The 26478-nt window shown below is 33.5% G+C and overlaps 2 protein-coding genes across 4 annotated transcripts; one reads left to right on the top strand and one right to left on the bottom strand.

Moving 5' to 3' along the window:
* Positions 1-10: 10 nt before the first annotated feature.
* On the bottom strand, positions 11-18431 carry LOC137919260 (aprataxin and PNK-like factor). Of its 3 annotated transcripts, none has more exons than XM_068762280.1 (7): positions 18170-18430; positions 17660-17731; positions 13354-13699; positions 10237-10409; positions 6667-6761; positions 4998-5161; positions 12-352 (listed from the first exon to the last, which is right to left on the bottom strand). In XM_068762280.1, the coding sequence occupies exons 1-7, from the start codon at positions 18260-18262 to the stop codon at positions 132-134; spliced, it is 1164 nt and encodes a 387-aa protein (XP_068618381.1). In that variant the 5' UTR covers positions 18263-18430; the 3' UTR covers positions 12-131. The 3 variants fall into 3 exon arrangements, with proteins under 3 accessions (XP_068618382.1, XP_068618381.1, XP_068618383.1); XM_068762282.1 differs by lacking the exon at positions 12-352 and adding an exon at positions 2335-2537 and having other exon boundaries at positions 18170-18422; XM_068762281.1 differs by lacking the exon at positions 17660-17731 and having other exon boundaries at positions 11-352; positions 18170-18431.
* Positions 18432-19103: 672 nt separating this feature from the next.
* Positions 19104-25010, top strand: LOC137919322 (oxysterol-binding protein-related protein 11-like). The gene is made up of 5 exons (XM_068762367.1): positions 19104-19364; positions 19551-19712; positions 21764-21861; positions 22930-23008; positions 23692-25010. Exons 1-5 carry the CDS (start codon positions 19179-19181, stop codon positions 23797-23799), a joined length of 633 nt encoding a protein of 210 aa, XP_068618468.1. The 5' UTR covers positions 19104-19178; the 3' UTR covers positions 23800-25010.
* The last annotated feature ends 1468 nt before the right edge of the window (positions 25011-26478 follow it).

Here is a 26478-nt window from a genome sequence, read left to right as displayed (position 1 = left end):
ATATGTTTTTACAATAAACTTTCTATTGCCTCAGAATTATCATGTAATAAATTTTAAAATTTTGACAAGTGTAAGCGGTCTGAGAAGAATAAAAAAGAACATATTCATAAATGCTTATTAATAAACCTAAATTATATATTTTGAGATGTCTGCGAAAAGTCTTGACTCTGTGAGATATCGCTCGGTGGGGTCCAGTCGTCGGAGTCGTCGGTCTGATATGGATCCACGTCAGAGTCTGTTCCACTCCAAGTCTCCACTGGTAAAGGTTTCCGGGCCCTCTTTCCAGTCACTATTAACTCTTCTGTCGGTGTATCTTCGTCGGATTTCCTCTTCACTCTTCTCTTTTTCTTACCTGCCATAGAAAAAGAAGTACAGACTAACTAAATAACGCCTAAATATATTTGTCAGCGTGAAGTAAGACCGCTTAATTGTAAAAAAAACTTAACACGTTATTGAGGGTAGATATATATTTGTATAGGTATACATTACTCTGCGATAAATATTGTACATCGACCTTTGGAAAAAGACAATCGGCAAATATTAGCTTCGTAGAGCGTTGTCTCTGTCGCACGAAATACAAACAGTCCGGTATCTATTAGGAGCTGTTAAAACAAGTAACATTTGCTTCTTTTGATGATTATTTTTATTCTTTGTATAAAATACACCATTTTTTCTAAAAGTGGTGGCTTTAGGTTGAGGTAAAATAAAATAAAAAAACATGTCCAATGTTTACGTATTTAATTATTTAGGAAAATTACAACTGTACATAATAAACACCATTATACCTATTGTTAAAATGACACATTGTAATAAAAATAAAAATATACAAATAATAATAAATACTTTTTTACAGCTCCTAATAGATACCCGGCTGTTTGTATTCCTAGCGACAGAGATTTCAGACAACTTTCCAAAGGTCGATATGCAATATTTTTCACCGGGTACTGTACTTCAAAATAAATAGGGATAAAGTGAAGTTTATATCTAACGTCCATATCGTGTCTCTAGTTGTCTGAGAAGATACGAGTACAATTGAAATTCTACCTGGAAAAAACTATTCAACTTGGTAAGTACAACATCTAGAAAAAGATCACTCGCTATCCAACTAGGATGTCCAAAATACCCCAATGTCTAAAGAAGGTCTTTGATCAGTGTATGTTGCCGATGGAAGAAGACTCAGGGTCACCCAGAGAGCATTGGAGAGAGCTAGATAGCTGTAGAGGCAGTGAGCATGGCATTTCGCTCGTGCAACCGAAGGCACTTAGTTCCGAAAAATAACGACGACAAAGATAAGGACGCGGGAAATCGTTTAATGCCGGCAGCGCAAGAAGAAACACGATGATATGATCTGTGGGGAAGACCTGTACAGTCGTCTATCGACTAAAAAGAAAAAAACCCAAGGTCTTCCTTGAGAGCTTCAGCTCATTAGACAGTATATAGATTTTTCACCAGATGGTGAGGTTACCGTTGTGTTAGATTACTTGGATGGACTCTTCACGAAGTGACCTTGCACAAGTGACCCTGAAAAATGCCTTCGAAGAATGCTGTGTATTCAAGTTTACCGAACTTTAACTTGATCAGTTGCTATTGACTCGTCACAACCAACTTAGTCGATTTAGACCACTGCATCCCAATGTGGGACCCACGCACCACAGGCGGAGGGGGGGGGGTTGGTAATTTGATATTTTTTGCTCTGTTTTTGGGACCTATCTTTCTCCCCCTGTCATGGTTCATAGGGACGTTTAAAATAAATTAATATTTCACTCACTTCTTTATCTGTCTCAATGTCACACGTTCTCTCCTATTTTATCTATTACAAACTCTTCCATTCCTGTTCGTACTTTATCTCCTTTAATACATCACCTCGATTCCATCACGATACCTCAGAAATACTACATGAAAATTTTTATTTATTTTGATTTTTATTTTTGTTTTATTATTTCACTTTTAGCTTTTGTTTGTCTATGCCAATTTCCTAAACTTATTTCACAATTTCATCACTATTTATAGTGTTGTTTCGTGAGATGTTTGAGCTGTTAGCCCTAAGGCTTGTACGGCATCATTGATCAAGAGTTCACGGAACGGGATGGTCCATGAACTGTATTAGAAAACTAAAACATCGTGGTTCAGAGCTTACATGTGAAGCCAAAGGAGGTGAATCTATTTCTTGCTATTCAATAACAAGATCATAATAGGGCTATTTCAAAATGGATTCCACATAAGTTTAATCATTTTGCATTTATATAAAGAATAAGTATGTTACATAGGAGGTTGGAATTTTAATATGGATGGGATACAAAAGTTTTGAGGGTAGAAATGAAACCGCCATTATCTGTAGATCATATATATATATATTACATAGATATTTAAATAACTTATTTTAAACTTTAATTAATTAAATTCGTAATCATAGTCCACGCTGTCGCCGTCAGAGTCTTCCGCCTCAAAATGATCGTCATAGAAATTAACCGCGTGTGCGTTTATGTAAAATATCTTACCGTTTCTTTGTACAATGTGCGTTTTCCTCTTCTTAAGTCCTGCAACAAATGTTACTATTAATCAAAAATTTTTCTATTACCAATTTTAGTGATACTAATTAAAATTTATACTAAATACTAGGAAATATTATTTTATTGTTATTTTTGACTCTACTGTACTTAGTAAGATGTTATAGTTGAGAGAAAGAAGAAGGAAGAAACTCCACAACAACGATTTGCTTGGTGTAGCTTTTGAAAGCAGAATGTATACGTAATTATTTTTTTAATAACTAAGAAAACCAATGGTATATAAAATACAAAAAAAAAATTAACTACCCCTAATTTACTGAACCTAATTTGTAGATCGCAAAACCTGCAAATCTATACTAATACTCTGTACAGAAATATCTTAGTTATTTGTTCACATTTTGATTGGTGTTTTTGAGAGTTGAATGTTTAGTCCATTTTTAAATTTATCAACCCTTAATACATGATTATTAATCTTTGCGCAAATTATTGGAACACCCTGGATACAGGTCGCTTCCAACCAGTTTTGTAAACGAAGAGATTTATATCCAGTAGTGGAAATCCTATCCATAATTGATAAATTAATATGAAAAAAAAAATGGTTAAAAATCTCTTTACCCTATATATTTGATATTAGATTTAGGTTAATTTGAATATTTAAATAAAAAAAACAAAAATCATTGTAACACTTACTGACTTTATACAGCTATCAATAATTGCTTTTCTATTTAATTTTCTTCTAAATCTAAATTGTATCAATTTTGTGCACTTTAATCGACTGGCTATTTTCGCGGAATATAGATTTAAATGCATCGATCCTAAATCGATTCGTGCGCATTATTAATTCGACAAATATTTTTATCACATATAACGAATGGATTCTATACGAAATATTAAAATAAAAATTTGCTTTTTTATTTATTTAAGATTAAAGATTTTCACTCGTGTACTAACTCATCGTGATATCTCTCGAACCATAAGGCTTAGAGATGTGATATTTGGTACAAATATTCCTTTTAGCAAGTAGAAGTCAGTTAAGAAACGATTTTACAAAATTCCACCCGTGGGAATGTTGAGGGGTCGTTAATTAAAAAAAAAATTACAACTAGAGTACTTTTATTATTTACACGCGCAAAATATTAAGGAGGACCGGAAAGTAATGTCGCTTTCTCAAGTTAAATTTACCGACTATTTTTAACAATTTTTTATTTCTGATCAACAATATATTCACCTTCGTCATCAACTTTTTGCCATCTAGTATACACCAATACCTCGCTTTGCGTCGTTTCGTTTTGCGTTTTTTTCGAAGTTGCGTCGCTGCTTAATTAGCACTAATTTCCACTGTGAGTGAGATTTTTGAGGTTGCGTTGTTTTGGGTTCGAGTATAACTTTTTTTTTTCTAAAAGATGGCAACACTTTTGTTTCTAATTGCCCATGCCAACAATACTCGAGGATTCCCTTTCTAACTAAAAATAACGCAATTGATTACAGTTTTACTTTCACTTTGTTTTGCTAATTTTAGAGTTCAGTTTCAATTACGTAGTGTGTTGTAATGTAGTGTGTTGTGCTTTTTTAAAAAGAGAATAATAAATTTACGTGTTGTTTCTGGTTACAAAAAAGGAAAACATTTATCCAATTTATTTATTGGCAGAGTTATATTATTTTGTTTCTTAAACGATTAGATTGTTCAATTTTATTTTTAAAAAGTAATATTTTCGTGAACCTATCTTCGATCTTTACATGGTTTCCTATAGAAAATCTTAATTCACTTTGCGGCGTTTCAATTTGCGTCGTGTTTTTTTTGGAACGTAACCACAAAGCAAAGTGAGGTATCGGTGTTTATCAATGCCAGAACGGTATAAATCAAACGGTTTTTCTATATATCGACAGAAACGACATTACTTTCCGGTGTTCCTAATATAATTCGAGCAACGCAAAACGGAGACGGAACAGTTAGTAATGTATGCAAGGCATACGCCTTCCCCCAAATACAGTGACCTGTCTTGCGTTCTCCGCATCAAGCGACCTGCTGCAACCTTAACTATATCTTTGGGTCTACCTAATGGGGGACCTGAAACACGTCTACCGGCTTCTGGTCGCTATAGAACCTTCCGACAGCTATAGGTTGCACCAGATATGCCCCACTCTTGGCAACGTTAGTCAAATTTCTAGATACTTCGGTAACATTGGTTCTTCTACGGATCTCGTCATTTTTGATCTGATCTCGCACCAAAGCTTAAACCTCCTCGTTGGTCTCTGATTGACCTTGAGTCTTCGTATGAAGCTCATCATAAACGAACACGTCTCAGACCCCTATCGTCACCGACAACACACAATAGCTAAAGATCGAGAGATACTTCAAAGTTTTCAAAAAGCATCACTATATAGGTGATTGGTAAAAGCTTCACATATACATTCCTTCCTTTAAAACTTACACCTATAATCAATCATCCTGTACAGTATATATGTAAATGTTTGATATTTGGTACGTACCAGCCGGTGGAGGGGGGTGCATGCCGTAGGGGTGGGAGTGATCGCGCCAGTGTCGTGGGTCGCGACGTGCGCACGCGTAGCCCCACGGGCACGGCGCCTGCGCACCAGTGCCCCAATCCGGATCGCTTGGATGACTGAACTGCGCTTTATGCTGTGGGTTTTTCCTGGAAAAACACGCCTTATTTCAATTACTCAATAGATAAATAACAAAAAAATGCAACACTCTTGTGGAATTCTTCCTAGTAATAACGAAGTCCTAATAACGAAGTTCTAAAGATGTTAATGCTACTGAGTTTACTGAGTTCACGGAGCGGAAGGGTCCGTGTGGGACAGAGATAATGCTCTACGGAACCGAAATTAGCCGATTGTCTCTTTCCAAAGGTCGATGGGCGATATATATCGCCGGGTACTGTAAGTACATTATTATCCAAGTTAAAAAGTAACACATAAGTTATTTTTTGCTAGAACGAAGTCAAATAAGTTATTTAATTTAAGATTCTATTACTAGTCCTCCACATTTTAGTAAAGGCAGTCCATTTGTAACAGCATTATAGCTGTCATAGATCAGTTTTAGTTAAGATTTTAAGGGTCATCGTTCGTTCTTTGCTCGCACTTCTTCTTTGCTCGCTCACACTTCGCGCAGAATATTATATTTATTGTGACGCTGTGAGATTTTATTTTCCAAGACCCTTTTCTCATCTCCGAACTTTACAAAAATCTTACTGCATAAATACATAAAAAAAACATATTTGTAAGTAAACGTTGTCCTGTGATAATGTAATTTTAAACACAGAATATTTTTTTTCGTATACATTTTGCGAGAATAAATTCAAATAATAATATATCATACGAAGTACGACCACAATGGCTGATAAAGCATGACCCCAGCTCGCGTATCGTATTAAATTTCCGTTGTAACGGTTTCGAACAAACAAACATGATAACCAGACGGTTTAAAATAAAATTTGTTGTATATGTACTCTTTGCGTTAGCTATATGAGGGCGCGAGATCATACATAAACACGTGTTCACAACTGTTCTCTAATAAATTACGTTCATACGTACGAAATAATATTTATATTATTTTGAAGATTTTCACTTTAAAAATACAAGAGTCATTTAGGACAAACGCTTTACTCTTTTTTTAATACTGTAAAGCTATAATTAACAGGAAAAAGTTAATTTTAAAATACACGTAAGCGCATGCGTGATATGGAGTTATAAATTCTACCTTGATTTTCAATGAGAACTGCAAATGGCCTGAACGGAAAGTGCAGCAGGAGTTGTTCGCCACACATGGCATGGAATGTGTTAAAAAACTGAACCGGTGTGATTCGTGGCCTCATGTTCAGGTCACACCATATGACTTCCACCAAGGTGGGAGGACGATCTTTGTAATGCATCACGATGCAGGGCGGATCCAGCTGATGTTATTGAAAATCTCTGGGAGAGGCTTATGTCCAACAGTGGGCGTCGCACGGCTGAAGTGGCTTAAAACTACCTAATGTAGTCTATTACCCCTATTTATTTGGGAACACGGTTTTTTTTTAAATACCAGTTTTATTTCCTTACTTTCATTAGTCATATTATCTACATCTCTCTTTCTTTCATTCTACAATTCCTTCTATCTTTTCCTTCTATTCGTGAAGTCTATATTGACAATACTCACCTATAGCAGTTGGTTCCGTACATGCATCTCTCTCGTTTTTTTGGCTGTCCTTTGGATGATGACGCGTCGTCGGATACACCTGAACTGGACGCGGTCTGTGATGATCAATTTAAAATATGTCAATCAAATGGGATGATAAAAAAAACTTATATGCTACTGGCTTTAACTATTGAGGTTGAAGTTAGGCGTGGTGAAGCGACGACAGTCAAGATTGTGGGAAGTCGTAGATACGGGCAGTGTAAGGCCGGTGATGGTGATCTTTTGGAGGAGGCTTATGCCTTGCAATGTGCATCTATCGGCTGAGATGATGGAATATTACATAAAATTTAAATTTCATCTTTAATGGAATCAGGCGTTACCTTACGGAAGTCCATCCTAAGTAAGAAAAGGACAAATATTTAGCCACTTCCGCACAATAAAACAGAGTCAATCTGTGTTTGGCACTAATCGGTGTAACATAACTCCTGAAGATGCCCCGTGGAGGGGTGAAACACGTGTTGAGTGATTTAACGGTGGCAGTTGTGTGATTCGCATTGTTTGCCGCATACGCATTTATCAGTGGGCTGGCGAGCGGTGCACTTTGTTGCACGACTACCACTGTATGTGCGGAAGTGGCTAAATATTGGTCCTTTTTTTACTTATTTTTCTATTGCATTAAAATGTGTATATAAAATCTTTCTTTTCAGCAAATGGAAGCCAACTGCAAGGTATATGCCTCCCGCAAAGATCGACACGATGACCTGTCCTGGGCTACTTGCATCCAGCGATTTTCCACGTACCTAAATACGTCCGTCTACCTAGTGTGGGCCCACGCCGCGTCTACTGATTCGTGGTCACCCCTCTAGAACCTTTTGGCAACGACTATAGAAAATCTTTACTTTTTTTATCTTTAATTTCTAATATTTATTTCAAATTGGCCCATTGATTTAAAAGGTTGCTCACCCCTGCCATAAATCATAGTAGATATGTAGACCACAGAAATAATAATTTAAAAAAATTCTATGACATAAATAAACAATTTTAACTGATTTATACAATTTTAGGGTCATCAAAGACAGTAGAGTAAAATGAAACGTATCCATACACACACAAATACACTTTTACGTCACACGTACAATACACGTTTCTACACACAATTGATTAGATCTCTAAGAGCTGCAGCTGCAAGCCAATGAAGCTGGCAACACATTGGTTGAAGACTTCGTTTTAAAGTACCAAGTGATTGAACGAGAAATTTCCAAATATATTTGGGTAAAAAACATTTAAAAAAAACTTGAATGATAGTAACACTAGATTTAGAATGACTGGTCAGATATATTGGAATTTATACTATCAGTACTCGGAAGAGGTGAAGCATTTGTTGATAAAAGCACAATGACGTCATAACACTTTTTGATTTAATTTTTCTTGTTCTTCCTGTCTTCTGAACTTTATCAAAACCATCAACTCACACGTGGATTTGTTTCCTTAAATATGCTATTAGTTGTTTCATATATACACTTGTAAATGGACTTTTGATAATTATTAATAATAGTGAGTGGTTACAAATATGCTTTCGTATTTACACATCATACACATATTTCCAATCATAGTGTGTAGACTAGGGCTTCTTAAACTGTGGGTCGCGACCCCAAATGGGGTAGCAAAGCAAAATTCTGGGGTCAGGAGATTTTAATATCAAATATTTATTTATACCATTTTACTACTACTTGAATATATACGAGCGAATTAAGACGGTCAGAATCCACTTTTATTTTTTGAAACTATAAAAAATTCCTTTTTATAATATTTTGTGCGATTTTTAATTTTAGATTTTTGTATGTTACAAAACGAATTCTAAAATTATATATTTTCATGTGTATGTAGTATATTGCTACCTTATAAGTAAATCATCAAAAAATAATAATTTATTTCGTTTTATATTTGTATGGGGTCGTCAAGAAACTCGCAATCATAAATGGGGTCGTGAATAACAAAAGTTTAAGAAGCCCTGGTGTAGAGATATCACTCTGAAATATGTTACATTAATTTATTTTTTTCTATCGCAATGCGACAAGACATTAACTTCTGGCAGTATAAAGTCTACAGCGACAGATGATAAACAATATTTAATTTTAAAATATAATAATTCGAATTTTAATTTTTTTTTTACTATATTAACATTATCCTATATATTTTATTTTCTCTTATATGCGTGTGTGTATATTATGTAAATCATATATACAATTATATCTTAAAAAAAGTAAGAAGAGTTCGTTAAAAATATTTATGTATATTTTTCGACCGCAAGCACCGGGAGGGTTGACCTTCGTTTTCAAATAAACAAGTCAACGTGACTCATCTTGCGTCAAACCAGTTTTGTTTTGCGAAATATTACACAAGCGCCTATCCTCAAATAACAATGTACTTGCAAAGTTAGTCACAACTTGGATCTTCTTCTTTTCGGCAGATGGACGCCCAACTGAATGGTATAAGCCTCCCTCGTATATCGCCACATGACCGTGGTCTTGAGAACCTATCCCCCAACGGCTATCTCATTGTCACTCACGAATTTTCTGCTGATCTCGTCATTTAAACTTTGATCCCCAATATAAAAATCAACAAATAAAAATCATATTTCTATTTTTTTTAAATTGTGCTCTTCTATCATTCTTTTGATGTAAATTAATCTTTTTTTTTTTTACTTGACTGCTACCATGTGCTGCATGTCTAACACCTTTGAAGTAGCGAAACACGAGGGCTTCCTAAAGAACCGCAGCTCGTGTCACTACATATTAGTTTCACATGAGATGCCGCGGTTTAAGATCACATAGACCGGACGCTCCTTGGCAGGCCTCGACTTGGTATATCATCGATAATACTCTTTTATCATTTCCCTCGAGAGCTTAACTTCAACTTCCTCAAGGTCCTCAGCCCCACTCCCTACAACGCTATATACCAGCACCATTAACCCATGGAATTTTGATAGGCACGCCACCAGCAATAGAAACTTTACATCTAATATATAAAATTCTCGTGTCACGGTGTTCGAACTTGAACTCCTCTGAAACGGCTTGACCGATTTTTACCAAATTTTATATGCGTATTTAGTAGGTCTGAGAATCGGCTACTATCTATTTTTCATACCCCTAAGTGATAAGGGTTGTTCACCCATAAATTTTTTTTTTGTCGAAATTTTTTGTTTTTATTTTTTTTATGATACACCATACAAAAATACATACAACCCTAAATTTTCACCCCTCTACGATCAACCCTTATTTTTAAATTGAAAATTAAAAATATTTTTTTTGCAAAACGTTTGCGGGATCAGCTAGTAGTTTATATTACACAAAATTAAATATGTTTACCTATCGTAGGTATATATAACCAAGCCATAATTATGCTAGTTCATATCTAATTGTCCTCCATCAGGTAGACCAGCTGACGCTGGTTATGGGCAGCGATCAGTCATCGTGGTGGTATTTGTGGGAGACGTATGCCCTGCAGTGGGCATCTTTCGACTGATATGACCTTAAAATAACCTTGAATGTGTTCGAAGTATAAAAAAGAAGAAATAGACTTGTAACTCACCGCATCACTTTCGTTAGACTGTGGTTTATCTTCTTCCTCCTTCTTATCGGTTTTCACTTTCTTTATGTCTGAGGGACTGGCAGGCTCCTGTTTTATGAGACTCCTTTTCGCAGCACCCTGACTTGTCTCCTCATCGCGGTGTAGCTCCTGGGACAACTGTTCATTATCTTGACCTGTAAGAAAATGATATCATTACACCAACAATACATTTTTAAAAGCCTTATAAAATAGTAAGGAAAACTAGAATGTAGTCGGTGAGGATGAATGTATGGCTAATGGAATGAAAGAGAAAGACTGGGAAAATTGCAGAATGAAAGAAACAGTACGACAGATAAGATGATAGAGAGTGAAGATATGAAAGAGAAGAATGATAATAATAAAAAAATGAATAAATTACTAGAATTGAAAAGTCACTGTCCCACACGAGATAGGGAAACGAGAGGTCCCCAACAACGAAGACCATTGAAAAAAAAACGCTATATATACTTAGAAATACAAAAAATTCTGCTACACATCATGGGGACACCAATATTCAGATGCTGAACATGAAGCAACGTCTCAAATCATTTACTTTCAAATTTTAAAATACTTTGTACGTAGACGACGTTGTGGAGTGACCTATTGTCCAGGATATAATATTGGACACAATGTTCTGGGTCTCCCAGTGAATCCACTGACGGAAGAACCTCGTGGAAATACCTTGAATCTGTCCCTCGGAACAAGAGGTAGCGGGCAACTGTGTATTGAAAACAGTGTGAAAATAGCCGTACAATAAGTTCCATAATACCTGACCTTCGTCAATTGGATTTTTATCTCCTCAATCTTGTTAAAACGACATCCCAGCATTGGCTTTTGAGTTTGCTGAATAGCCTGAAGTCGCACGGAGCCAAATCAGGCGAATACGGTGGCAGCGGAAGGATACCAGTCGAGTTTTTGGCAAAACAAAGTCGCGAAGAACGAATGCTGTATGACATTGACCAATGGAGACACATCCTTGAAATTAATTTGGGCTGAATCAAATGATAATCCAACACTATCAGCGATGTCTCTAATTGCCAATCGACGATTTTCAAGCACCAAATCTTTGATTTTGGACGTGGTCCTTGTCGATTTTAATCACAATTTCACCTTACTTTTTCATCATAATATAATTCTATAGACATAAAATCCAACACCGTTGTATGAAGGGTATTCCAACAATATCAATCACTCAAATCAAGGTTCTACCCTGTTGAGGAACTTTAAAGGCGGCCCATAAGTCTTCTATTTGAAGACCAAGTGCTTGCAAGGAAACCCTCGGAACAATGACAATCAATTCAAACCCAACAAGGACATCAGCATCAACATTTGATAATATGGTTATAGCAGACAATATAGCTGACAGGAATCCAAATATAATTAAGAAAAATTATGGTCACTGTCGTTGGACAGTGATTCCGGTTGGCTCAAAACAAGGCATGATAGAAAAACAATAATATTAAGAAAGAAAATTAGAAGCGAAATTAAATTGTATTACATAAGGTAAAGAGTTGCTTTTGCCTCGTCACGTTCTAAAATAAAGAACTATGACGTCATTTGATTTCGAAATTCAAAGCTTACAAACTCAAGTAAATTTTGGATCATTCCTACGCGTGCATGCGTTCGAAAATAAACTCTAGAGAATTAATACGCATTATAATCTCTCACAAATAGGCATGACTAAAGGAAATCGGTATCAGCGTCATGATTCAGTATTGCTATGAGACGCAAATAAAATACCAGAGAGGAAATATAATCTTTAGGTGCACCATAAATAAAATAATAAAATCGGGACAATTTTTTTTACAAGAAACCCACTGATCAACAAAACATTACACTAGGCCTGTTTCGTAGAACGAGTAACATTTGAAATACATTGGCTGGCAAGCATCGTTGGACACTATTGAAAATCCAGAAAAATAAAGGACGGGAAAAGTAAATAGTTATATCATAGTAAATTGAAGCATTTTCATGAAATTTTTAGTAAATTGGATCAGTTTATGTCATAGACAAGCAGAGCGTTCGTTGATAATAAGCTATAGTTTATTCCTAAAATTTAATTGTAGTCCAGAATTTCGAAACATCTTCAAATCATTTTGGGACAGTGTAATTACCCTAGTTAGTGTCCATTTAAAACTGGTAAGTTATCGGAACTATATAGGAGCGCATCAAAAGTTCAGATAAGAGGTCGGGGATTGCGGGAATTTCCCACATATTGTGACGACGTTAACTAACAACGAAAATAAGCCTTTTTGTAAATAAGATCCTCCCAGTAAATACCAATGTCTTTAGTTGCTCAATATAGAATATTTTATTGCTAAAAAAATACTTTTGATAACCTGGTGCTGTTAAAAGAAGCTGACGATACTGTAGACAGATAAATCGACTCTATGTGAACCATAACAAATTTGCCGTCTCTTTTCTCAGAATATTGGAGTACTTTTGTCACATTGAGAGAAATAATTGGGACTATTTGGTAGATCTAGTGGTGATGGAAGAGACCAGGCTTGTTGGAGTAAATCCGACGACATTGCATGATGACAAATACCTGGATACCATGATCCATGATGCTTTACACTTAGGTGTAGATGAAAATGGCGAAGAATGATCCAAAAAAAACTGACTTTCTTAAGCTAATAGTGATTTAGTCACATTGTTTTCCATTTTGAACCATCCGTGATCATCTATGACATAGATCGACTACTAAAACAGCTGAATTAGAAACAGAATTACAAATTTGTTCTTATCTGAGAGAAGCACACAATAATCTCAGACTGGTTTAATAGTAATCATCATCACAAATGATTCTAGTTTCAATGAAATTGGACATTTTTCTCAGGACGTAATGGTCACTGAAAATGATCTTATGAAGATCATCACCGCGATGAACGGTGCAAACTATGGCTATTTGGAACGAAAAGTTCCAAAGTATCGACTACGAGTCACGACCAGAAGTAGAAACGACGTGGATAGACCGAAGACATAGTTAAGGTAGTAAGAAAACTTACTTATTGGCCGTAAGCTGGCTAGCTTAAATTGCGGCAAATAGAGAGAGAGAGAGAGAGAGAGAGAGAGATAGGGAAAGAATAATAAACTTACGTAATATTGAAGGGGACGTAGAACCTTCTTTGTCTGTTGCTTTTATTTCTGATTTAACTGATTCATTTTCTATTGATATTTCTTCTTTTTTATCTGTTACATTAACTTCACTGGATACGTTCGCCGTTTGTGTTTGTTCTCTGAATTTGTTTGTTATGATCGATGCAGCTATGTCTTTACTAATAAGTTCTTTCAGAGGCAGGTAATTACATGAATGTTCGTTCCGGTATTTATCATGTACAAATCCAACACGGTCACCTACTACATTAGAGAATATACTATTTTGTTTTATAATCTGTGCATCGGCCATGTCTCTATTTATGTGAAAGCATGGATTTATGTTTGGCTACAAAAAAAAACAATTTAATTAATTATCTGTAGTTAAGAGAAAATATTTTTTAAATTTCGAAGCGATATAACGACAACGGTATGCATTATACTATAAGTATGCTTAAGAAATATTGAGAAATCTCAAGTGGCAGTAATAGGAGTTAGTACATAAAAGAACCTAAGACCACAGATAATATATCAATATACAGTAATATACTTTTAATGGACCTGTTTATAGAATTTATGACAAAATATTTAATGGTGTTTAAAAATAATTCCATGTGCCTATCATGTTTGTATTCCTTAAAAATGTTTTTACCTAAATTGATTAAAAGATAAGATATAGTTCTTTATATAAATCTAATTTAATGTTTTATTTTTCTGGTCTGAATCCACTCTGTATTCTTATTGTAATTGGTAGAAATCCGTATTCTTTAAGAGACCAGAGCGCGAAGGCGCTTAATATAAATTCTTTGTGTATGTAATTCCGCGGCTTCCCACAGGAACTTCAATTGGAGCAGATCCATCCAACGATAGCTGATTGGAAGAATGTAAAGCTCTTAGATATCTTAGGCGGTACCTCCAAAAAGTGACCTTTGTGCAAGAATCTCCGAGCGTTCTGACTTAAGAGGTCTCCTAAGGAACCGAACTTCGACTTGATCGGTTGGTATTGCCTGACTGACATAAAAGTTAAAGCCATTACTAATTAATTAGTGGAAAAAACTTAGTAATGTTTCTATGAATAACAATTGAAGTTATTATTCAAATTTCTCTATATACATAACATAAACTAACATACTATTATTACTGTACCCGGCGATAAATATTGCACATCGACATTTGGAAAGAGACAATAGGCTAATTTTGTCTTTGTAGAGTTTTATCTCTGTCGCACGACTACAAAACTGACAAAACGTCACAAAGGTAGTGTGGAATAGAGATAGTGCTCTACGAATTTATCACCGGGTGCTGTACGATCTGTAAGATACTTTGAAGTATAGTTTCTAATGTCTATACCATATTAAAGGAATTTATATAAAAAAAGATTATATAAACTTGATATCTGTTACTAATCATGTATTATAGATAACTTTTAATCGCGTTATATTAACTAATTTAAACAGCGGGCTTTGTTCAGATTTATTTTAGCTTACTTAAATGCTAGACTATTTGTCGCTACGAACAGATATTAAAACGCAATAAGACCAACTCATTGACCTCATATAAGATAAGATATCATTTTTTTTAATAAATAACATAGTAAAAAGTATCTTTATTTTTGTTTTAAAAAATGGAACGCTTCATAGGTCTATTTACGTACATTAAGATTTAAAAAAAATTAAATGCAATTGTCAATGTTATAACAGGCCTAAAATAATAGCATTCGTTAAAAAAAAAACTATAACACTGTTTTTTAGAATCTAACTGAATGAGGAATACTAGGGTTTCTATTTTTTTTTTGGCGCTTTATTGGCAGTTAAAGATTCCACTAGTTTAAGGAAGCTATGAGCTGATAGAGATTCACCCCCATCTCATTTTAGGTAAGTATTCTAGGGTTCTCCTTACCATTTCAACTTAAGATCGCTAGAATGGTCTAAAGCTCGTCTAGGCCAGTTCCTAATACCTGGCTTAAAATACCATCACAGAACCTACTAGTATTAATTACAAAAAAAGTGGAAGAACCCTTCTCTGCTTCAACGCTTCTATAATGATTGAATCTATTATTACTTTATACATATACAAATATATATATATATACATATACAAATATATATATATATATATATATATATATATATATATATATAAACACACACATATATATATCTTCGATAAAAAAAAACTTTTTTTTTATGATACACGTTCCTAAAATATTTACGTGATTAATATGGGACAGAATAAATAAAATGAGCGAAGTAGCATGGTCACCCTAGTCGCAACCGCTGTTGAACAAGTCTGAACGTGTCTGCGGCATTAAGTACTGACGTTTTCTATTTGCTCTTTCCATTGTTCGAAGTTCGAATAATAAACAGCTGTTCTGTATTCAGGGGATTCACAGCGTACTAACCATTGTGCCCAGCATACAGGCTGGTCGATTTTTTTTTTTAAATTGTCTGCATTTTTAAATGTAACTAAAAGTGATATTTTTATGTTTTGAAACATGCTGTATTATTAAAAACTGCAAATATATGCAGGCAAACCACAACAAATATTTAGAAGGAAAAGAATTTAATTAAACATTTTCTTATGCACATATGTAAGGGAAAAATATATTAATTACGATTTATATGTCATGTAAAATCAATATGAAATGAAACTTTACTGTGGAATTAATCTATTATTCAAACCTATCTATGATTTACAGTGGAAATGTTTCTTTTACTAGATTTTTCTTCTGAGACAACTATTAAAAATGATATAATGTCTGCTGTGTGTAAAAAGTACTATTTTAATATAACCGGACAAAAGGTTATCATGTGTGACCTGCTACGCAGCTCAATCTATACTGAGTGTGTTCAAATATCGATGAGCTATATATATCATGAGGTAATGATAAATAGAACAAACAACCTGATAGTGCTATCTATGATAAATATTGGACGTTAACAGATAAAGATATAAAGGGTGTATACATGTACATAAAGGTACATGCACATATAACGTGATTTACACATATGAAATCCTATGATATTTTATGCTTACTTAATATGCAGTTAATAATAGGTAATTCTTAAACAAACTTAAGAATACCTAACTAAAGAACATACTTTATAACTGCAACAAGGAAATTACTTAAACAATATGCACAAACCTATATACCAAACAAATTCCCGTGTTAAAAAAAGGTACATATGACATGAAAACATATAAATTGTCATTTAGATTGATGATGACAAAGATATATTTACATCTCAAAAATATTTTAAAATATTGATTTAATTCAAACATTTGTACATACAGACAGAATTCACATATAATATTCACATAAAAATAAATATATATATCTAATGTCTATGTTATCTGCATATGTATAGACAAATATCTTATCACTGGAAGTGGGTAATATTCAATTTACATTTCAGTGTGATTTGGTCATAAGTTGGGAACGGATCCATATTTTTTTTTAATAAAAAATTCTTTCAATATGACCCACAGTAGACCGACCATCATATCAAATCAAGGCTGTATGTATTGATATGGTTTTAAGATGCCATGATGAAAATATTGAGGAAATTGTACTAAAACTCTATAGAAGTGTTTCCCGGCGTGGGGCCCACGCCTTACAGGGTGGCAATTCGAAAATGGAGTTGACAAGAGTTTAACCCTTTTGCTTTGATATAAAAATTATGTATGTTACATTGGGTGGGGGGGGAAGAATTTTAGAAATGCTAATGTGGGATATGGCACAAAAAACGGTTGGGAAATACTGGTATAGAATCTATAATAAAAAAACCATGTGAATCAATTTCTCAGAAAATGTGGTCTTAGGTAATTTTTGGAATTATATTTTAAATTTAAGACGTAAAATTATATTTAAAAAAATCTAAATAATATGATATATATAAAAAATATAATGTAAATAATTTTTATAATAATTATTTATAATAACTGCAATCTAGCAAAGTTTGCGAAAATAAATAAATTTAAAATAAAGAATAGTGCTGACCACTAGACATTTAAAAAAATCTATAATAACGAAAATCAATTCAAAAACATTAATTCATAAATAAATAATTAAAATTTAGGAGATTCCATTTTGTTCAAATTTATTACAATCATATAAATTATTTACATTCATATCACTAACTATAAACTCAATATTTTTTATTTGAAGGTAAATATTGATTTTTTTTACATATATGCAAAGCCAAGCTATGTGGAATTACAATTAATGTGTAGTCCACAGAAATACCAAACATATATCTAAAACAAAAGAGACTAAATAAAGAATAGAACAACCAACTTCTTCACTTACAGCCTTTATTGTTACTGTATCACCCTTGACTTCTAGTTCTGCATGATTCCTTGATATATGCTTGTCTTCACACTGGAAAATAAGGTAGTTTACACTGAACGTACAGACAACTAAACTACATTATCAGTATTACACTGTACTTATACCGCTGATTATAAAGGTCCTTGTACATAGGCAGTTGTCAGTACACATACAAGATTACATTTTCATATAACTAATGTATTTGTATCTGTAATATGTTTTATTTAAATATTAAGTTATCTATAGTTATTTAAAACTATTATATTGAAAGTAACTATGATTTATTGAGTAACAATTGTACAATCTACAATTACTAGTCACTTTTCATTTTTTTTTTCTTGTAGTTCAGTACTTTTATTGTTAAAAAAAAATGTAATTCCCGTCCCAAAAGCCCCAATTTATTTTAAATTACTTGCTAAAGGAACATTGGTTCCAGGAGTTATTATTTTTTTTTAAATAATTATTGTATTTTATATAGATAATACTTACATCGATAAGTTGACCACGACCTATCACTTGTTTTCCTTCTTGCAATGGAATTTCCTGATGACTGTCGTCGTCAATTCTCACTAGTTTTGACATTTTAAATGCAAGTTTAAGCCGTTTAACAAATTCATATGTTATTATACATTCGTGTCCAAATCCAAGCTAAAATTGGGAACACTAATAAATTTATTTGTTGGGTACGCAACAAACAGGTTTTTTTTTTTTATTCAAACAAGGCGTACGTAAATGAACACATCAAAAAGGTACGTAAGCATTTAACTCCTTCACTCTAAGTAAATTTTGCCTAAGCACGAAAGAGCAAGATATTTAATTACCTAAAGTTGACGTTTGAAACTTGATTATTTATAACGAAACGGTAAAAAATTCACGAGATGACATTCAAAACTAAAATTTATCGATTTTAGTTTCCTTCTTAACTTAAAACAAGATTAAAAACACAACTAATACAAATTGTGCTCATCTGGTTTTGCAGTTTATATAAATGATCTGCATTCACAGTTCGTGTCAAAAGAGGCTTTATTTTGTTTGTTTTTTAAATTAAATATCACTTTTAATGACGAATAGTTCATCTTTCCTGCTTTCTTCTAAGTTTTAAATCAGTCGAAGGTTAATTTCCATATTTATATATTTTTAATTTCCATATATATATTTATATATACATATGTTTTAAAAAATAAATAAAAGAAATATTAAAAAAAATCCGTTAAACAAAGTTGATGTAACAAAAAAATGTTATGAAGTTTTATAAAAATGTTTTTACTAGGACATTTGTACAAAAATTTATCGTTCTGTAACTGAATTTTTGTAATTCTCTTAAATATATTGCGTATTCCATAATTACAGTTGCAAAAATTAGATACAGTTACAGTAACGTGATTTCCCGACGTTTATGTAGTTGTCACTTTTAAATGACACTGACAAGCAGTCACTCATTTTGTATTGATATAGGGACTATCATGATATAAAAATTAATTAAGTATTACTTTGAAAAATGATGAAGACGACAGGTTTAGGTTCTCACAGACCTCTTTCAGGGCAGCTATATAAGTACACCAACGTTGTTAAGGGCTGGCAGCAACGATGGTTTGCTGTCGATCCAGAAACTGGTGTTCTTTCCTATTATCTCTTCGATGGTCCTGGTGATACTATTCAACCAGGGCAACCTGCAAGAGGGGAGGTTAGTAATCCGTTTAATATTTGAAACATAATCGTTCTTTTCATTTTCTAAGTTCTACAATGGTTTTTGGTGATGACATTTAGTTAAGAATTTTGCCTTTGTTTATGAAATATTTATGATATAAAAGGGTAGAATGTGGAATAATAATGGGATTTTGTTGATCGGTCGATTGAACATCGGTTCCAGGCACATTTAGCGGCAGCCGTTATATGTCCAAGCGATGAAGACTCCCGGACCTTCACCATTAACTGCGCTTCGGGTGATATGTTGAAACTTAGGGCGACAGATGCGAGAGCGCGTCAGGAGTGGGTGAATGGACTTAGAGCTATAGCAGAAATTCACACTAAGGTAATACAGTTATACATATTGTGTTGTTTACTAATCTCAACCATTACAGAAGCCTTAATTAAAAAGGTGCAACATTTATTCTGTATATCATTCAATTGCAAATTGTGAGTGAAAATATCTCATATGAGAATTCTTATTTAATGTTATACCAAGTGTTATAACCATTTTGCTAATTGACTTCATATTACATTTACATATATATAACAAGTATCTGCTGGGATTTCTCAGAGAGTTGGGCTGGTTTGATATGGACAAACCACAATGCAAGGCTGTCGATACTAGATAAGACTATTTGTAAACAGTGACCAAATTATACATATAATGTATACAAACTGTGCTACTGTTAAGAAGTAAATTCAAAATCGGTTTAAGTTATTAACAATTTGGCTAAGAATTAATCTGTTTATTAGAGTGCCTGCTGACGAGACTGGAAAGACACTAACCAACTATCCATTATGACAATCTCTCACAATATACACTGGCTAAAAAAACAAACATTAGGGGATTTTATTCTAACTATTTATTATAGACCAGAGGTGACCAAACTGCAGCTCATGAACCACATGTGTCTTTATAAACAATTATTTTTGGCTTTGATTGATTTTTTAATTATTTCAATATTTAAATCTATTTTACCTATATCACCTCCTGGGAAATTGAAATAAATAACTGGTGTAAATAATTATAATTATAATTCATCCATAAAATTTGCTAAATCCAAACACCGATCAAAATTAATTAACTAGCATCTTAAGTATTATTAGGTATGCCGTCATGTATGTGTGCCATGTTTTGTACTTTTGTCATATAATTTCAATATAATTGTAGATTCCACCACCTGCAAAGTAATAACTCTGGAATTACTTCAGAATGTTATTCTCTGGTGTTATGTATGTGTGTATAGGATGATACAATGTATGGACATTGTATCATCCCATAAGTCAAAAATAAAAATAACATAATCATGGCCAGATAGGGTCACTTAATTCTGGATTAATGCAATAATACACAAAATTCCAGGACGTCCTCTCAATTTTCTCCAACCATAGATAGAAGTATTGCTAGAGTTTTTTTCTACCACTTCTCCCATACAACAGAATTCTGAATGCGTAAGTCAGAGTACCTTGTGCCTGATCACTGTAAGTGGCACCCATTCAAGTGATCACAGAGTTAAGTGGTCTATAAATTCCGTAAAAATGTCTATGCATAAGTCTGAACCCTGATTCGATAGAGTGCATTATCCTAATCACTTAAATGGAGATTTAAGCTAGTAATGGCTACAGAGATTTGTAAAAATATTAGGGGGACCAGAAAGTAATGTCGTGTCTGTCAACATATTTTGCAGAAAAACTGATTGATTTTTACCGCTATAGCATTGATTATGGCAAAAGGTTGTTGATAATGAAGTTGAATATATTGTTCATTAGGAATAAAATCTTGTTAAAAATGTAGTTGTGTGAATTTAACTTAAGAAAGCGACATTACTTTCTAGTCATAGTTATTAGTTATAACTATTGTCTAATACATACACATAAAAGTAATTCTATAAATAATAATTGGTTTGTGTTATGGATATAATTTATTATCTATGGTAATTTTTTATGGCCTCACATTTTTGGAGTGCCAATGTTCCTGCTATCTTATAGCTATAACAGGGAGGGACATTTTGAGCAATGATTTTTATCATTTAATTTTTATTGGCATTCTCCCCTCGCATCCTTCACAATTTCTACCAATGTACCCTCTTTCAAACATTACATTTTCTTTAATTCTGTTTTGTTTCATTATCAATTCTTAAACACTTCTCGTTCTTTACCACTATCTTTTGTGTTACAATTTTCTTATTTTACTTAAGTTTTTGGCTTTACATTTACTTTAATTATTTATCTGTGGTATTATCTAAAGTGAAGATCATGGGAGTTTGTCAGATGCAGGCAATGCAAGACTAGTCATTGTGGTGATACATGGGGGAGGAATATGCAGTTGGTGTTTATGATGACACAATGATAATTATCTATGGTTTATACACCTACTGTTTAATATTGCTTCAGGCAATGGGAGCCAATCCACCACTGCAGCCGCGTGAACAGCTTGCGGTTCATGATGCAATGGCGTCTGCAAGGCAACAGCTGCAAGCTACAGAACTTAGGTAATGAGTGTCTGCTTACATTTCCGTTTTGTCCATAGGTTCCCATCCTTTTATAGACTTCCTTCTTTAAAAGCACAAAAGGCGGAGTGTATTTAATATTTTTTGATGAGTTTAATGGAATCAGGCGTCATTTTGCAGAAGTCCATCCTAAGTAAGAAAAGGACCAATATTTAGCCACTTCCGCACATGAGTGATTTAACGGTGGCAGTTGTATAATTCGCATAGTTTGCCGCATGCGCATTTATCAGCGGGCTGGCGGGCGGTGCACTATGTTACACTACTACCGCTGCATGTGCGGAAATGGCTAAATATTGGTCCTTTTCTTACTGAGTAATATATTGTAACAGAGACTTATTTCATGATAACTTTTTCATCGTGTATTTTATTAACACACTTCTCCCATCCTTCACAATTTCTATTTCTCTGTCTTCTTTCGTCTTTCACATTATCTTACATTCTCTATTCGTTTTATCACATCACCTCTCTTCTGTCGCCATGATGTTTAAAATCACTTTTTAGTATTTACAATTTTTGTTTCCTATAACCAGTTTTTATATTTATAACATTCATTTTATTGTGCTGTACCCAACCTTTTGTTTTAAGTTTTATATTTATTTATAATATGTCGCCAACTTCTCTAACTCCAATTAGCAATTCCACCTATCTCTTGCGAATATGGGACAGGCAGTTAATATTATTTTGAAGGTGACAAAATAAAAAATTTGATTAAAAAAAAAACAAAATCATGGTACATTTTGGACTTGCATCTAATTCTTAGGTATGATAATGAGAAATTCCGAATATAGATTGATTATTTTATCCTTATACAAAAAATTTAAGATAATGTTCAAAAAGAACTAAAAGCGAAAAGTGTTTAATGATATTCATGACAATTGGCTCATTTTAAATAAGTGGCAACACTTTTTGCGATTTATACTCTGTAACATTGTTCTTGATCACTGGTTTTCTTAGATTAGTCTATAGAAATTTAATTTTTTTTTAATTTTTGTAAAAAGGTAATTAAGTAGTATTTAATATTTATTAATAATGTATTTTTTTTAATTTCAGTGACGCCGCATTAGCAAGATGTATTGAATCATCCGATTCTCCTTTCCCCCATACAGATCCTGATCTATTATTGTTAAAGGTAAATTATTTATTATTACATTAATATAAACAGATTTTCCCATAAATCAACGTCAAGTCAATTTTAAAATGATTGACTTTCAACCACCCTGTGATGTTCTTTCTGTTATTACAAATCTTTTTATAGGCATTTCGTCTAATATTCATTTTGCGGTGTGGAAAGGCGCATTTACATATGACAAGCTACTTACTAGGGGGACAGTAATTCGCCCTCTTACTTGACTTACCTAGTCTGATTTCTCATATGCAAGCTACTGGTATAAAAAGTAGGTAGCAACAATCCTATTACAGTCGCATGCTAGTGCTAATGTACTATTACATTTCGTAATGCATTTTATGGGATTTTTCCTGGATGTAGTTGGTCATGGAGATAGTGACACCACGAATGTGTATTGATCAAACTTAGTCTATATTTATACTAATCCTTAAAGCTATGAAAATATTTAGCCAATAGGATATCAGAAAATTATCAGCCAATCATAAGGCGGGAAATATTGTAGAGCGCTGTCTCTTTCGCACACCATAAATATGAAAAGAACCTCTGGCATTGGATGTCAGTGTTCGTTGCGCCGCTGAAGATGATGTGTTGTAGCTCCTACAATTAAAAAAAAACAATTGAAGGATTCTAATTAATATAAAATAATAATTAAATAGAAGTATAATAACTTTACATTCATTTGACAGGCCACGTCAGCTGCAAGTATGCAGTGTCTGTTGCAATGCTTAGGCATCCTGCACCGGCAGCAGCAATACGCCACCCTAAGTGTCTCCAGCAAGAATTCTGATAATTAGACTCTGAACTTGACTCTAGAGCTTCACGTGTCTGATCAGGTGACCCAGTTGGTTAGTGGATTACTAAGTGAAGGTCAATGGTGGTAGCTAGGTACCCTGAAGTTTAAGACTATTATAGGCACTTAAATCATGTGGTACATTTAATCATGTTATATATCAAAACAGTTTACTTAGGTCAGTTTGTTCATAACAACTTGGTCATCTTCGGTTCATGAATTTGAATACAAACTTGTGTTGTCTCGGGGTGACTTTATTATTATGTCAGTCAATAGACATCCATTGAAAGGCATAGGCCTCGCCTAAAGGTCAGATTATCTAGTGGGGGGCCTACCCGTGACGAATTCATCAGCATGTGCACATCTCAATAACTTATTAAGAACTTTATCACTCTACCTACCATAGGTACACCATATATTAATACATTTTAGTTAAATAGAGTTTTGTAATAAATAATTTGCATATATAAGCATAAATATGTGGTGTACTTTTTTCATTGATATAAAATTAAAATACTTAAACATAAAAGACAATCTCTTAAACTGACAAAAGGCAGCAAAATGAGTTTGAGACGTAACTCCTCAACATTCCATGGTTTAACCGTGAAGATGTTGGGGCTTGGGGCTGAAGACCAGCATAGCAGGGAGGAAGCCTTCGTGCAATACATTCACCTTCACCCACCAGACTTATCTCTCTACCAAATTTTAAATAATCCTACCAATTCTGCTTTAGAACGCAACATAATAAATGAGCTCATGTTTAGCTTTTGGTAGGTCCAAATCCTTCAGCATCATCATATCAGCTGATAGACTCCTACTGTGAGGCATAAGGATACCTCTAAAGATCACCAAGATTACTGGTCTTGTGCTGCCAGCGACCATCGACTTTTAGCGACCACATACCCACGGCCCTCATGGTTGCCACTCGAAAACCTTTCGGGGACCAACAGCTTATCGGTTGCACAAGTGATGTGCTCCGCCAACTGCCACTTTGGATAAGCAATTCAATTATTCGAGCTATGTCCGTGATCTTAGTTCTATGTGGTCGTAACCCTATTAAAATTTAGGTAAAAATATCCCGTTGAATTTATTTTTTATTTAGGTTTTTAATTATTATGAATTAATAATCTACACAATTGTGATGTATTAGAAATGTATATTAATTGTAATTTTTATGTTTTATTTAATCAACAAATAAACATCTGTTTCGCTGTATTTTATTTCATACCTTTTTATATTTTTAGTGATGTGTAAAATTTGTACCAATATTAGTGAACATTCAAGCATTCGAAAGTCAAACTTAATTCATAAGATTTTTTTCATTAAAGATATATTTTTTGACCTGGCTTAGCTGGCAAAGTTCTAAAACTGCTTAAGATAGCGAAGCTCTTAGGTTTGGTTACTAGGGAGCCCTAGCTCAGGCAGCTTTATACTATTACCACCAGATTGAGAAGCAGCTTTATACTATTACCACCAGACTGACACTCCCATTCAGCATTTCAATTCAAGACCTTTTCGAATCTTCGACGTGATCGGTTCTTATTATCTGGTTAACATTACTTCCATTACAGAAAGTGTAGCGCTGGGAAAAGTGGCCGAAGAAACACCGGTAATGTTTCGTTCTAGAATGATCTGAGGTTGGTGGTAGCGACCACAGAAGATATATATAATTTTAAGTGCCTAATGAAAGAAGATAAATATATATATAGTTCTTGTACATCAACACGCAGGAATAGAAATTATATGACAGGAGGTCATTAAGTGATTTTGGGTTGGGAATCCGATGTACATACATCTAAGATACTTTTATGCATACATCAGAAAAATATGATAAATATAGTTTCGATATTCTTTCGAAATAAGATTATTTATGTTATTTGAAGTATATTGTATAAGAGCCGCTTTTGCAGTTTCATTTGAACGTAAGATGGAGTATTCTTTGGATCTACAGCTCTATAACTTTTCAATGGACATCAAATACGTATCTCTTACTCTGTAAAAATTTAGTAATAATCTTGTCGGAGAAATAACTCGACAGACGAGTGACAGAAAAACCGTGGTGATCCAAGTGACGTTTATTTTTTAAAAAAAAAATATATAGGTAGCGTTCGAAAAATAAAACAAAAATGAATAGCAGATTGTGATTTTATTGTTTATTAATATAATTAAGGAAATGAATTTCGACATATTTTATAAAAATTGCAAATATAGCTTATCAAGTAAATAATAGATTTATTTTCATACTTAAACACAGTACTACGAGAATAAAGAATCTAAAATGTCCACATAATGCATAGTTGCGATACCATATCTAATCAGAAAGATAATGTTTGTCCATTATCTTATTTATCTTGCAACAAAGCGTTCAAGTCTAGAACGTCATTGTCCATAATGGATGTCAGGTTACAGTATGTTGAAAACAAATATAAAGATAAATTTGAAAACTGACGATACACGTATAAGATAAGACTTATTATGCGGCGGAATTAATTTTGGATGATTATTGATAAACAAATACCTAATACAAGGTTTAAATTCTAAATAGATATATTTCTTTGATTATCGTAGTCCGGTTTCCATGTAAGATGGCGTCATTTGCGTCTATTGACATTATTTTTTATTATAAACTGTCTTTCATTTAAAGATATTTACGCTATTCTCACGATGGATATTCTAAAATATA

This window comes from Battus philenor, unplaced genomic scaffold (assembly GCF_028537555.1).
Source record: "Battus philenor isolate CCGP_79_NKW_IND1 unplaced genomic scaffold, ilBatPhil1.0.hap1 SCAF_16, whole genome shotgun sequence".
Taxonomy (NCBI): domain Eukaryota; kingdom Metazoa; phylum Arthropoda; class Insecta; order Lepidoptera; family Papilionidae; genus Battus; species Battus philenor.
The sequence above is the reverse complement of the archived record's forward strand: the minus strand, read 5'-3'. Positions and strand labels throughout refer to the sequence as shown.